The sequence below is a fragment of the Aythya fuligula genome, chromosome 6 (genome assembly GCF_009819795.1).
Source record: "Aythya fuligula isolate bAytFul2 chromosome 6, bAytFul2.pri, whole genome shotgun sequence".
Taxonomy (NCBI): Eukaryota; Metazoa; Chordata; class Aves; order Anseriformes; family Anatidae; genus Aythya; species Aythya fuligula.
Window position 1 is genome coordinate 155393 of NC_045564.1, and position 14602 is coordinate 169994.

A 14602-nucleotide genomic window follows, 5' to 3' on the forward strand; every position below is an offset into this window, starting at 1 on the left:
AAGTAACTTTCCAGTTTCTCCACAGTGGAAGTAACACTATATAAGTGTCTAGTGGTACTAAAAATTCATCACTTTTGCTTTTCTGTTTAGTGACACAGATATTGTTGTCTGTATTGAAAACAGATAGTATACCCTCCTTTGCTTATGCCTAAGGGCATAAGAAATACTTGAAACAGGGTATCTAGCCAATGTTAATTCCAAACACTGCAGAGGACATTCTGCCAAAAAGCTGTTTTCTACTGTATTTTTCACTCCAGGCATTCTAAAAACACTAGAAGCTGTTGTACAATGCAAGGAAAAAAATTATACTTAAAACAAAAAATATAAAAGAATAGGTATAAAAGTCTCTGTACTAATGCAAATTTACAACTGAAATTGTATACCAGAAAAATGAGTTCTCTTCACATATTTAAATTATGCTGAAGTATATTGGAAGTCATATTAGGATAAGGTAGTTAGTGCTGAGTGAAACGTACCCATTTGCTTAGTAAATATGGCAGAACAGTAAGTTTTAATTTCTATGTATTACACAGAGCAAGTTATTTTGGTGTGTAGTGTCTGCAAATTAGTTAATTCTTCAATATGATTAAGGTATTTTGGTATTTTCATGTACTTTTAAGCAGTTGGGTACTTTTTAAAGCTTTACAGTAATATTTTTATTTAGAGTCAAAATTGTATAATAAAGTATACTTTTAAGAAATGACAAGTCATGCAAGACCACCAGCAAATAATAGCTATTAAATCTTTAAGTAATACGATACAATATCTCTTAAAATCAACACACATTCTTGATTCAATAGAATGCTAGCAGGGCTTTAAAGGACTGGGCTGACAGTTTCCCCTGTACTTTAAAAGATGGTACAGCAAGTGCACGTGTGTATCTTGTTTTCTTTCAGCAGACAGAAGTTGAGGAAATTGCTCTGGCTACATTTTTTGATCCTTTCATAAAAGCATAATAAGACCAAAGAAACACACTTTTACATGTGACATACTTTAATACGCATATTGTAAGTACAGAACGGGCAATGGTCTTCTGTACATTTTAGTAATGAAAAAGCAGCAAGTTGTCATGTTTGACCTTTAGTGATGGCCTCCGTTCTTCTTTGGGGGAAAAAGTGTATACTCGATGCCAAGAGCAATCACAAAAGCTCCAAATCCCCACTTGAGTCCTCTAGTGAAGATTTCCATTAAGGTGACAGGTTTTGCATAGCCACCCATATACCTCCAGACTTCATTACTAAAAGAGAAATAAAACCAAAAGAATACAATAGGATCAGTGCAGCCACTGTGATAAATATAACAATATCTTTGTTTGGAAAAAAATGTTGATTCAACTTAGATATGCATTGAAACTGTAACATTTCTATCATTTAAGTACTGAAGTAACTGAAGTTAATGACATCAACTCTAAGCTGTTACACCTATTAATCTACATGAGGTACAAATAACATCGACAAACAACACAATTCTAGTATGAGGCTCGTCTCCCCAAACTGGTTGCATGTTTTCACTCTGAATCAAAATCAACCCACCGACCCTTGTAAGGGATAGAGTAACTACAAAGACTTGTCACTGTGCTATACATCTAGAATAATTTAATCTTGAAGGGTAAGTTTTTCCAGACATAGAAAACATCCCAGTGTGGAGACACTTTGTTATACAACAGAATGCTTAACTATGTTAGGTAAGTCAGAAAAGTCTACTAAAACTGATTTTAGAAAGATGAAGATATGATGTTTTGCTAAAAAGTTATAATATTTACAAAGCTGATGCTCTTGTATCACTGTTCTTAATGCATTGTTATTGTAATGTTAGTCACTGCTGTGACTGACTACAACCAACTACTAGATTATGCTGTGTAGTTCAACCAGCATAATCTACAGAAATCTATAGAAAACGGTCTCTAAGGACACCAAGTCATTAAGAAAAAGGAAAATCCACGTTTACATAGACACAAACAAAATCAGAACCATCATTTTGGTGGGAGATAGAGATTTTAACAAAGGGGTCAGGTATTTATGTTCATAAATCATATTCTCTTGTGCAAATGGTTTCTGTGACTCAGGATGAAAGAATATTGACATGGTGGAGTGTTTTCTAGTTGCTGTTACAGGATACCTATTGAAAAGATGTAGGTTTCCAAATATGACATCTTTCACACAGCTTATTCCATATTAGTATGTACATTTGCTACAGAGATGGAAAAAATGCCATCAACCCCAAGCTCCTCCAGAGGTTATAGCATGCCAAAAGTTTTAAAGAGATTACTATTATCACTACAAGAAAGTGCTAACAGGTAAAGCCTCTTCTATGAATGCTCCTGAAGAAGTTGCTCATGTAGTTTTTCTTCTTACATAAGAACTGGACTACACAGCACAAAACATTTACCATTTTATTCACCAGGATTGAAGAATACTCAACCAAAATTTTACATAATTTATGATGGGGGAACGCATGTTAAGCATTATTTTATAGCTGCCTAAATGATCCAGAATTGCTCTAGCAGAAAAAGAGGTGTCCTATTCTACAATGAATGCCAACTGAGAGGTAAAAATCTCATCTTCCATGATGTAAGTTTACCTTACCTTCCATGTTACATTTGTTTCTTAGCAAAATGAAATGCACAGTTGAATCAAATTCCACATTGTGTACTAGTATATTTCTTCTTTTCAAATAAAGGCCTCCTGTTGTTTATGAGCAATCCTATTTCTAGAATTTAAGTTCCACTGACTTCAGCAACATAAGAGCACACAAACCCTGTGCTGAAAAAAAGATAGCCTTACTCACATGTGCAAAACCTAACATAGCTTAAGTGCTTTGGTGGATGAGGCCCTGGTCACAGTGCTTGATCTATATCATCAGGAAACCTCAGAAAGTACAAGGGTACCTGGCAAAAATGCAGAGGCTGGTCAAGGTAACACAGTGTGTGACCTCTGTGCAAAAGAGGGAAAGACATCACTAAAATTCTAATTTACTTAGTGTAGATGAATTTTCACAATTTTTACTAAAGAAAGTGTTGTCTGCAATGATGAAATCCAGTTGATGCTACAAGAAAACATATCAAGATAATTTTTGAGGCTCTTGCACTTACCGCGCCCATGGATCCCTAAGACCACGTTTAGCCAGCCTTTTCTGGACATCCTCTAGTGGAGTACCCTCCACCTTCCACTGCCTGTAGTCGGGGAGTTCTGTTTGGCCGTGGCCATGGCCATGTTCACTTCCATGTGCCATACCTAAAAAAAAAAAAAAAAAAGATTGAGTTTTTAGTTCTCAGGGAGTCCAGCTTATTTTCCACACACAAGGACCAATATCCTGTACAGGAAGAGTGGGGAGGTTACAAGAAATCCTACAAAACACCAGTTTCTGCGTTGTGAACAGCGCACCTTTGTTCAAAGAGTTAAGAAACTGCATAGCATTTCAGAAGTTGGTGATAAAGAACAGCAAACTGTGCTAGATTGTATTATTTCCCATATAGTAACAGTATTCTGTCTGAAAACCTGCATGGTTGGTTGATTTATTATCAGCAATAGCCACATGTCTACAGGCAAGAGTCCTCATATAAAACCATTTCCAAAGAATTAACAGCAACATTATGTAATTTATGTGTTTTGTTTTCTCCTAATAAAAAGACCATCAATAGACCTTAAAATACATAGCATAGTATAACATAAACATTGCCTAGGAACATGAAGAAAATCAAACAACCTAGGAGGCTAAGATAATAGTTCATCCAAGTTTGATATCAGAGTGCCTATATACACATCACATATAAATATTTCAGAATCATAGTTTATAGTTTAAATACTCCACATTGGACTTTTTTAAATATGCCATTTAAGAAACTGCATTACAAGTTGAGACTTGTAATGACTAGCTTAGTTGAGACTATTTTACTGGCTGAGTTGACACATAGTCTCAAGCCAGTACAGTCTCTCAAGTTGAGACTTACAATGATTGTAATGAATGGCTTAGTTAAGACTAGCCAATAAAATATCCTTATTTGTATATTTAGAATTTAGAAGTGTGATGTGGATTGAGCAGTATCAAACTAACTCCATAACTAGAAAATCCTAGATAGAATATAAAACCAAGTAATTTTAAATTAGTGACCTATGTGCACACTTACAGAATACTGTTATACTATGGCTTATCCCAGCTCCTTTAAATAACTGGAATCCAAAGACATCACAAAATTTGAATTACTCAAACAACGTAATTGAATGTACGTGCACTAACTTGTCAGTTTAACTTCAAATTTAAAAAAATGCAGTAGAAGATGATTCAGATGTAAATATAGAAGAATAGGGCATTACAGTAGACATTAAAATCACAGAATCCTTATCCAATGGTAGCTTGTTACAAGCACTTATGCATATATATCAAATATTTAAACCATGCAGAACTACTAGCTTTAAATCCAGCCATAGTAGCATATTAAACATGTAGAAGATGTTCACATTACAACAGAAATCAGATTTTTAATCCTCCGCACTCCACCATCTGTTTAGTAATAAGTTTGGTCAAACCTACTTGAAAAGAAAATATAAAAGTAGACTTTTCCAATTAAAGGCAATATTTGTTTTAATAAAGTGGTGCAGATATTATGCACACTAGTTGAAAATGGCAAGTTAAAAACGGCAAGTTTTCCATTTTATAAAGCATAGAACTGTTTAAACTTATTTCGATCTTAGCATAAAAGCAGTAGGGAAGACTAATGTGAGGTATGTAGTTAAGCTACACAGGAACTGTTAACTTTCCATTCACATCCTCATTATCCACTGCTGAAAAACAATAAAACAATGACTTAAATCTTAGATGGCTGAGCTGGCTATCCAAACAAAGAATTAAGAACTCTGTATAAGGCTGGGCAGCATTGTTACTGCAGCAGTATGTATTTTGTAGCTCAGGGCAATCCTTCAATTTTCATTACTGACAGTGAAACTAGCATTTCTCAGGTGCTAATACTAAACTAAGAATTAACTGGTGGCATCAGCTGAAACTTTAGAATAAGAATTTAATGTTGTTGACTCAAAATTTGAACACCCAGATCTAGCAGAAAAAAAGATGGATAATCAATTAAAGCACCCTGTGATGAAACTATCTTGTTTCCTAGTACAAAGCATACGGACTGGAAGCTGTTAAAAGTCACACTTATTAAAGCATTGTCAACATTTATACTGTACAAATACTGATTTTGTTTAAACATGGCTCTCTTTTTTTTTTTTAAATTCGTATTTTGAAGTTCCATCTTCTTTAAAAGTAGGCAAGAATTGACTAGTTTTGACATTTGCTTGAACAGCTTTCATTTCTTGCAGTCACTATGAATATTTAAGAATTTTAAGTCCTAAAATGTCAGGATACAAAAAGCATAGTCTTTAAAACTGTGCTACAGATGCAGATACAACTACGTTTAGAATTTAGTGTGTTCAAAGATTATGAGGTTTTAGAGTTGGTAATAGATATTAGCTCGGACAAGCTTACATTTTGTCTTTGTACAGTAATATAGCCACTACTTATTCTTCAGAATCTAGAAAGAGTACAGTTTTATTCATCTTTATGGAATATTTGCCATCTAATCTAGAAATTTTAGATGCACAGCTCCAAATGCATGATAGACTTCACATTTTCTCCTGTGAGTTTTAAAGAAACAAATGTGCAAATCTGTTAAACTAGGAAAAGCAACAGCTTGTTTGTATCAAATTACATTAATGCTCTTATACTGAAAGTGCTTTGAAGCCCTGATTTAAGTAATAGATTAAGAGATTTCCAAGGTGTAAGCAATTCATTTGATTATCTAAGCAGCCATATTGAAGGCTAGAGCGACGCTGCCTTGTAAGTTGTTATCACCATTACATTCATCAAGCAGCTGTATGTTTTCTTATATTAAGTAGTATCAGGAAAAAACAAGAAAATACTAGTTCTCATTAGAAGACTGATAAAGGCAGATGGGAACGTGAACATTTTCAGTGAAACCACAAATGGCTAAAAGAAAATAACGTGAATTTCCCATCTTAACGCATATCTAGTAGTGAAGAGCTAATGCAGTATTCCCCATTTTCAGGAAAATTAAAAACACAGCTTCAAAGCCTGTGACTCCTGAAGAACCCTGGCTGTGGGGGCAAGAACGAGGGAGTAGAAAATCTTAACGAGAGCTGTACCACAGCCTATTGCTACCTACCCCCTATCCCTGAAACAAAACAACACAACACAAACAAAAGCCCTCCTACAAATATTTGCCCTTTTCCCAGAGGGCGCTTTCTGGGCACACGCACGCCCAGCCCCACCAGCACGCCCGGGGGCGGGCAGCGCCGCGGGCCGGTGCCCCCGCAGTCCCCGCTGCCGGCCGCCCTATACCTGCCCGCTCCGTGCCCCGCCACCAGGACACAGCCACCCGGAAGCGGAAGGCAGCGGCTGCTCCTGGCACTGCAGAAGCCGGGGCCGGCTGCAAGAATTCCGCGTGCGTCTCGTTCCGCACCGCTTTGTTCCTGCTGGGCGAGAGGAGGGGGAAGCACGCGGCCAATCAGCGCGGGGCTTGTTGGGCGCGGAAGCAGCCCAATGGGCGGGTGCGTTGTTGAGTTGCGGGGTCGGTAGCGGCTGGAGGAGAGGTGAGGGGGCGGTGGGGCCGCTCCGCTCGGCTCGGCTCGGGACCGGAGTAGTTGGGTGGTGGCGGGCGGGGCCTTGGTTGGGCCGGTACCGAGCGCTCCCTTCCCTTTCCTCTTCCTTTTCCCTTTCCTCTTCCTTTTCCCTTTCCTCTTCCTTTTCCCTTTCCTCTTCCTTTTCCCTTTCCGTTCTGCGTTGACTGTCGGCTGGTGCCTGCGCCTTGGCAGGGACTGAAGCGCGCAGGGGCTGTGAGTGCTGGGGCGCGAACCGTCCCTGCCGCCGCCGCCTTCTGAGGGGAGCGGGGCCGCCCCTGCGGCCTCCCTCGGGGCATCGCGCTTATGTAAGCACTGGGCCCGCGCGCCCCCCGCCTGGCCGCTGCACGCTGTCGGGTCTCTACTCGACGCGGGCAGGAGCTGGGGATGCTCGCGAGCCCGGCTGGTGCCTGCCGCTGGATGCGTCCTAAAAGGGCATCGCTATTTGTTTCCCTAGGAGAAGCGTGGAGGCTGCCTGAAATTCTGGAACTGTGCTGAAAGGTAACTGGAAGTTAAGGGTTTTCTTCAGACCTGCGTTTCTACTGAGGTTACTGCTTTGTTACATTCAGTATCTGTTCCTGGAGAGCTCGGAGTTTGGCGTGCTGTGGCTATATAATTATGAAGTGTTGATTGCGTGACTACATGAATAGTATTTTTTTATATATATATATTTTTAATGTATGCTTAGAGGTTGAGTACGTTGTGCCCTTTATCTGGAAAGAAACTGATAAAGGTAACCACTCAGTCACTGACTTACAAAAGCTTACACCATTTCTCTATTCTAGATACTACTCTAATATTATTTCTTTATAGCATAACAGAAACTTAAGGATACTGATTATTGACACACTTATAAGAATGAGAATAAACGCTATTTTATAACGTGGTATTGACAGAATTTTAGGACAGACTGCATTTTTGATTTTTGTTTTTAGTATCTGATGAAAAGATATTTCTGGGTATCAGTTTTTTTAAAAGGGATATTGGGAGAGCATGAGAAGGGTTCCAGAAAAAATGCCGTTATCATGTTATTAACAGTGAAACTATTCTAAATAGTGTGCCATCTGTTTAATCTGGACTGCCTGTGTCTGGTTTCAGCACTGAATGTTTTTCCCTGGGAGGTAAAGTCTGCAAGATATGTCAGAGTGAGAGGAGATGTGTTTGTTTTTCTCTAACGTGTTGGAAAATGGAACTGGGGAAGGATTCTGTATTTGTTGGGTACCAGGGAGTTAAATCTCTATTACACGGACAATGATCTCTCTGATACCCGTGAAGTATTTCTCCATTCTTGTAGTGGCAGAAAGCTACCGGCTATGTGCTCAGCATCTAGTGTTGCTGTGGAATGTTGATATTTTCCTTAGAAATATTTTTTAGTGATCTCTAAGCATGTTAGATACCAAACAAAATAATTTTCTTTTTGATGGAAAAACGTAAGGTCGTGGTCTTGTATTTTATTTTGTTTGCTTGTTTTGTTTTTCATAGTGTATCTAAGTATGGCTTGATGATTTATCCATGAAGCCATACTTTATTGGTATAGCTGAGTCTATCAGCTTCTATGTTCAGTACTGATCACAGTGGATTGACTTTGTGTGACCCATTGTAGTCAAACAGAATTATAGTGGAGGAGTACACTCTGCAAGATTCACCTTCAAAAACACTGTAAATTTCAGGTGTGAACAAGGTTTTGGTATCTATTTCCTCCCACCCAAGTACATAAAAACCTCTTGATAGGACTAACTTTGTGCAGTTTATTGATTGCTCTAAATGAGATTGCTTAATGTCTTGCTTCCTAAATTTCCTTTTCTTTCAGTATTTGTTGTACTCTTTCTTTCCAAAATAGAAGACTGCAGATAGAGGGAATGTGATGCTTTAGGGATATAGGAAGCTTTCTGAAGCTGTGTCTTCATGAAATAAGTGAGTTTGGATAATTTTAAGGGACCTCAATGTCTTATTACAGCCTGTTGAGTAAACTTCAGTATAGTTACTCACCTGGTTAAGGCTGGACTGTAGTGTAGACAAGGAGCTAACCTGAAGTAGGAGAAATTTTATCTTGTGTAGAACATACGGGATATCTTTAGGAAGAGATGGTCATTGGGATTCTGTGTACTTTCAGTACTTTTTATGTTTACTCAGTTGCTTTTTTTCCTCTTTGCTACTATTCTTGGTGGTGATAATTTCTGAAAATTAAGTGTTCTAGGATACAGTTACATTAGTGTCTATCCAGCTACTCTAGTTGTGATTAGCTGGTGTTCTTGCTTATTGTAGTAGGTAGGGAAGGTGTCAAGGTGTTCTTGATAGCTTTCAGAAACTCCATGTTAATAAATTTTGTTGATTATTGGTTCAGATTAACAGATTCATTGTTGGTACTATTATCTCGGCCTGTGCACACTTTCTCCTTATCAGTGATCTGTATGCTCTTTCAGATTACTTACTGGAGTAGAGAGCTGCATGACAGACAGTGACTTGAATTTTTTTTTCAACTTTGACATGACAAGAGGTGTGTTTTGCGTTGTTTTTTGTTTTTTTTTTCCACTTAATGTCTTAATTCAAGTATGTACTTGAATTGCGTAAAACTAAATACTAAGTATTTTTCTCCTGAAATCGCATGTTACTTTCTCAGGCTTTTTGTTGGTTATTTATAGTTCATTGGAAGCCTGTTGTTATTCAAATAAAATTGTTATTCCTGCTCTAATTGCTGTAATGATGAAAAAGGTTTTTCCTTAGTCCACCTTGGTTTCTTTAGATATTTAAAAAAAAAAAAAAAATAAAGGCTATGAAAGGCGGAAAAGTAAGTTATCTTTTCAGGCTGCAGTAGAGCTATTTCATGGATTGTATTATAATGTTCACTCCTCTTTAGGAGGAATGATATGCTCATGCAATGCTGTTAGTTTCCTTCTGTATTTTGGCAATCCAGAGATCATTCTTCACAGGAACAACTGTACTGGATTAATCTGCTATCCTATCTTGAAGTCTAAAGCTCTTGAATCCTGGTATGTGACAAGACCATTGTTTCAATCCTGCTTGTTCCCCAGGGCTAAACAGTAGTTGACAGCAGATGCTCTATTCTTATTCTCTTTTCTAGGCAAGTGTATCAGGTTACTCCTTAGGTCAGCTCTCCCAGTCTCTGAAAGGAGATGCTTTGTGTAGCTTTTACTTCCATTAATGTACTTAATTTTTTAAAACTCTTGAGTCCATGTATGGTTTTTGAATCAACAAGCATCAGTATATATCTTGTGTTGTGTGAATAACTCATTCCTCTGTTCTGTTTTGAACCTGTTATCTGAGAACTTCATAAGACACCCCTGTTTCCTGTAGAAGGAGGGATGGAATTATTTGTCTATTTCCCAGACAGTTTGATACGAGTTTAGAATCTTTAAAATCAAGCTAATATGCCCAGTCAAACACTTTCATGGGCAGGAAAAGAATTTTAGCTTTCGTTTTTTCATTTTTTGTTTGTTCCTTTGTGTTAAGATATTAGTTTATTTCTGGCAGTGAAGCTGAAGGCTTCCTCAGCTGATTCCCAGTGAAGGCCATCTTTGCCATAGGAATTACCATTTAGGAAGAAGTCCTGTGACTCCTGGGGAGAAAGTGATCTAAGCAGACAGAGACAGTCATCAATTGTGGGTTTTGGTTTGCTGCTTCAGTCAGGTATTTTCATTTACAAATGGCACAGTTACAAGAAATAATTTTTATTTAATGCTGTTTTTAGCTGTGCTTCCTTTGCAGCTGTTACCTTGTAGTAGATAAAATTTCATGCAGAATTTTGTTCAAGCAAACATTAACTTCTGAGTTGCATAATTTGCTCAGAGATTTCATGTAGGCTCTAAAGGTAACTGTAAAATAGTGATGATGACTTTAGGAAGTATTTGTAGGTGTTATGCATTATCTGACTAATCTTATTTCTTCTAAACCTTTCTTTTGCTGTCTTTTTGGCAAAAACTGAGATTCTTAAATAATGGAATCACTGGAGGGCTGAGGTTGGAAGGGACTTCTGGAGGTTATGTAGTTCAGCCCCTTTGTTCAAAGCAGGGTCTACTATAGGGTAGGTTCCTCAGGACATTGTCCCCTCAGATTTTGAGTATCTCCAAAGGCAGAGACTTCACAGGCTCTTTAGGTAATCTCTTCTGGTGTTTAAACCACCTCACTTTAAAGTTTATTTTCTTATGTTTAAATGTGTTTTCTTATATTTCAGTATGTGTGCAGATAGATGGAAATATTTTGAGTGTGAAAGTGTTCTTAGTTTGTGCTTGTATCACTAAATGAAGATAACGTAGTTAGTTGGTTGAACTTTTCTCTCCGTGTCTTTTCTTGGATAATTCATTAACAAGACAAATAATTTGATATATTTTTTTTTTTTTAACTTTTATCACAGAACATACATACGTGAGTGATTCTTTTCCCCACCCCTATAGAATTCTGACCTTAGTCCTTAAACTTAAAGCATGAGGTCATGAGTTAGAGAGGTACTTCTGATGAAATAGAAATGTTGTTATATAGTAAAAAACAAATTCACTATTGCCAGCAGCACCACAGAGAAGAAAATATATAAACATAGATCAGGATCGGGTGCTGGCCAAAATAATACACAGTCTGCAAACTGTTCCAACACATGCTGCAAGTTATCAATAATTAATAGAAGTTTTGTATTGTAAGGAGAATTACAGTGTGACCATTAGTCATTCTTCTGTTAGCATTAAATCTTTTGCCAAATAAAAAACACTACACCCAAATTCTTTATGTATTCAGTTTTCCTTGGAGCCAAAAAACTTAGAAAAGGTATGTTACAGATGTTTATTGTATGGCATTTATGTTCGTATATTGTGTCTTAGGAGTAATAAATTATGTGGTTATTGAACATATTTGTTTAATAAACCATGGAGCTACTTTTGAACTAATTTGCATATTTTAATTTTGTGCTATTGTAGTATGATCTAGGTATAATGCACCCTTCTGGTATATTAGGCTGAACTCTGTTACAGTGTTTGTTACTCTGCTGCTATGAGATGTCCTTTTCCTCTAAAGTTGTGTGTTTCTCATCTAGATTCAATTTGAAAATGCTTCGGGGAATAAAACTGACTTAGCTATCTACTTAAATAGAAATTTAACCAGGAGTCACAATTCGGGTGATCTGTAAAACAATGGTTAGTGTCAAGTCACCTTTTTGTTTTTTCTTTGATTTCTGCTCTGCAGGCAGTGTGGCTTGCTCCTGTTGGCCACTGCTTATGTCAGTTCTGCTGCCTTGACCTCTTGGTCTTGACCTCTTATTCTGTAGAGCAGTATGTATACTATGGTTCAAAAGTATTAGTTTACTTTTGACTGGAATATGGAGAACCAGAGATATTTGGAAGATTGGACTGGGTAGTGGACTAAAATGTCTATTGCAAAGTGTTGAACTTTATTTTTCTCCCAGTATGGAATACTGGGAATTGTCAAATTCCCTGGCTACATAATCCTGTTCAGCACAAGACCTGATGGAGGTTGATGGAGCAGTTAAAACCTGTTAAAACTCTCTTCCAAGAATTTGTTCTTTCTGCATGGTTTGGGGGTTCTCTCTGCAGGACAGAGTACTTACACAATATAGAGTTAGATAATAACTGATTAGAGTTAGGAAATAACTGATTTTTGCAGTCCAGAAATGCTAGGTCTATATTCTTGTGTGTAATCGGAGTAATTTAGTTAACTTTATTATATTTTTTATTTTACTGTGATTCTTCAGTAAACTGAAATGGTTAGGTCTTTATTGGTGTCTACATTCTGTGTGGTTTGTGAGTTCTTTAAATAGTTATGTTACTGTTCCACTGAAGTATCTTTAAGTGAGATGTATGATATGGACATTTATACAGGCTGTATGACTAGTTTGCTGATTTGTACAGGGCAGTGCTGGTACTTCGTTTTTTTTTTTTTGTTTTTTTTTTTCTCTTCCCATTCTCTCTATTTAGTAGTTGTGTTTGGGGTTGTCTTCCCTTCTGCCCTGCCTTGGCATATATTAGAGGTGAGGGGAACTAGTCTATATCTGTAAGGAGTGAAAGAAATTTATTTCCTTTTTGTTCAGATGGGTTGGCATGTGCATACTGTTTCTGAGAGTTCTGGTATCTGTTTCTTCTTTCTGTCTCCTTCAGTTTTGAGAATACCCTGAGCTTTAGAAGAAGCTGGAGACCAGCCCCTCTGCATGTTTGCCTCTGTTCTGATTTGGAATAGGGCCACAAGGTAGAAAACCTGATTTAGAAAGTATATAGTATAACAGTAATAGTATAAGGGTAAGGGGAAGGTAAGTTAATATTTTTTCAAACTCTTAATATTCTAATAACAGCAATGAGATAAACAGATGGTTGGTAAAAATCCATTTACTTCAATAACATTACACAAGAAGTGAGTGAGGAATCTTTTAAGTAATATTAATGTGCCCTTTTACATAAAATGTAAAGCATGCTGATGAAGGATTTGTTCTAGAAAAAGTTTCTATTCTTCTGTATGGGTAACAGTGGAGAACTTGCCATTGCTTTTTTAAAGACATTCAGTTGAGCTGCAACAGCATGAGCTAAATATGGTCATAGGAGACCAAGGGGAGTTTAGATCTGGAATGGAAAAATGACTAGTTCCTTATGTGTGTGGAATTATTTTTTTTTTTAAGAAAAAAAAGCTGTTTGCGTCTCGTTCTTGGCGCAGATCTTAGTCAAAATTGCCGGGCTTCAAAAGCTTCTTTTAGATTACAATTATGAAATAGAATGGACACATAATTAGCAATAGAGAAACCATGATATGTGGTGATAACTTGATCTTGTCAATGTTATATCTGTGCATTAGTTTCAAATAGTGACATCCTAAGTTTCTAGAATTTATTAAACTACATTTCTGGTAATTTTTTTGGAAGATAACAGAATGAGGTGCTGTCTTTGTAAGGTTTCATGCAAGCCATTCTCATAGCTTAATGAACTGCAATAGACTGCAGCACTAATCTCTGCCTTGTCAGAGTAGCAAGAACTTCATGCAAGTCTCTTAAGCAATAAAGTCTCTTAAACAATTAAGTATTACCTATAGAAAAACAAGTAGAGCTGAGCATCTTGGAGTGGAAGCTAAGTTGAATGAAAGAAGAAATACCTGAAATAACAAAGTAATTTAAGCTAAGTGTTTATTAAACTGTATTTCTAAGCTGTTTAATTTCATAGTTGTTCTGTGACAGCAATTCTTCCTTTAAAACAAGATTTTCTTTATCTTCTCACCATAAAGAGTGTTAGAACTTGAGAGAGCAAATACAGACTTCAAAATAACTTGCCCTGACTGTTAGCCCAGCCTCTTCAGCTGATTACTGCAATGTGAATGGTTTAGGCACAGTTTAACGTCCAAAGGACAGGTTTGAGAAATGACTAAGAAAGTCATTTGACTTTCTTGCGAGGGTATCGAGTGGACTAGGAATATTCATAGTAGTCCTAGTGAAAATAACTGCTAGTATCAGAAAGTCTGTTTTTCTGTATCAGTGGTAAAAATACTCAGTCATTCTTTGTACATGCAGAAATGAAACTTTGTTGGTTTGTTAGTTGCTTCAGCCATAGAAGAGAGCAGATGCTTTTGGGACATGCAGGTGTTACTGCACTGAACTCTTTACTGTGAGAGAGTGCTTTTTTTTTTTTTTTTTTAAGTTCTGGGTATGTTAAATCCTTGCTAGCAACAGGTCTACTATGTTTTTTTAGCAGTTATTTTTCAGAGTTAATATGGAAAAATCTAAAACTACTGCACCAATTTCCTTCTTAATTGAAGTTAAAGTATTGGCATTTTATGCCTGATTTTCAACTTGCCAAGTTAGCTCAAATAAAATCTCTGGAATTTAAAAACAAAAACCAACCAACCAAACCCAAAACTGTTGGAAATACTCCTGTAAATTCCATAATAATTTCTATAAATTAACTGTATTTTTTTTTTCCTAGCCACTTCAGTGTTTATCTTGAGTAAAACTCATGATACTAGAGCAGAGA

The 14602-nt window shown here is 37.0% G+C and overlaps 2 protein-coding genes across 4 annotated transcripts in view; one reads left to right on the top strand and one right to left on the bottom strand.

The window, feature by feature from the left end:
* Positions 1-975: 975 nt before the first annotated feature.
* NDUFB3 (NADH:ubiquinone oxidoreductase subunit B3) lies at positions 976-6431 on the bottom strand. Its single transcript, XM_032190571.1, has 3 exons — positions 6355-6431; positions 3092-3233; positions 976-1237 (listed from the first exon to the last, which is right to left on the bottom strand). The coding sequence occupies exons 2-3, from the start codon at positions 3229-3231 to the stop codon at positions 1081-1083; spliced, it is 297 nt and encodes a 98-aa protein (XP_032046462.1). The 5' UTR covers positions 3232-3233; positions 6355-6431; the 3' UTR covers positions 976-1080.
* Positions 6432-6560: 129 nt separating this feature from the next.
* The window catches only part of FAM126B (family with sequence similarity 126 member B), a 56790-nt gene continuing 48748 nt past the window's right edge, over positions 6561-14602 (top strand). For 2 of the 3 annotated variants that reach the window (XM_032189836.1, XM_032189839.1), the window contains exons 1-2: positions 6561-6605; positions 7090-7133. The gene's annotated coding sequence lies outside the window, so the exon portion shown is untranslated. Of the gene's footprint in view, positions 6606-6916; positions 6941-7089; positions 7134-14602 lie in introns of those variants that run through there. The other variant, XM_032189837.1, reaches the window with a different exon arrangement.

What these genes read in the sequence shown, in the direction of transcription:
- NDUFB3 (XM_032190571.1), bottom strand. Translation starts at nt 3,231, where the DNA reads ATGGCACATGGAAGTGAACATGGCCATGGCCACGGCCAAACAGAACTC. An exon ending in CTTAGGGATCCATGGGCGCG is followed by an intron (nt 1,238 to 3,091) that starts GTAAGTGCAAGA and finishes TTTCTCTTTTAG; the next exon opens with TAATGAAGTCTGGAGGTATA.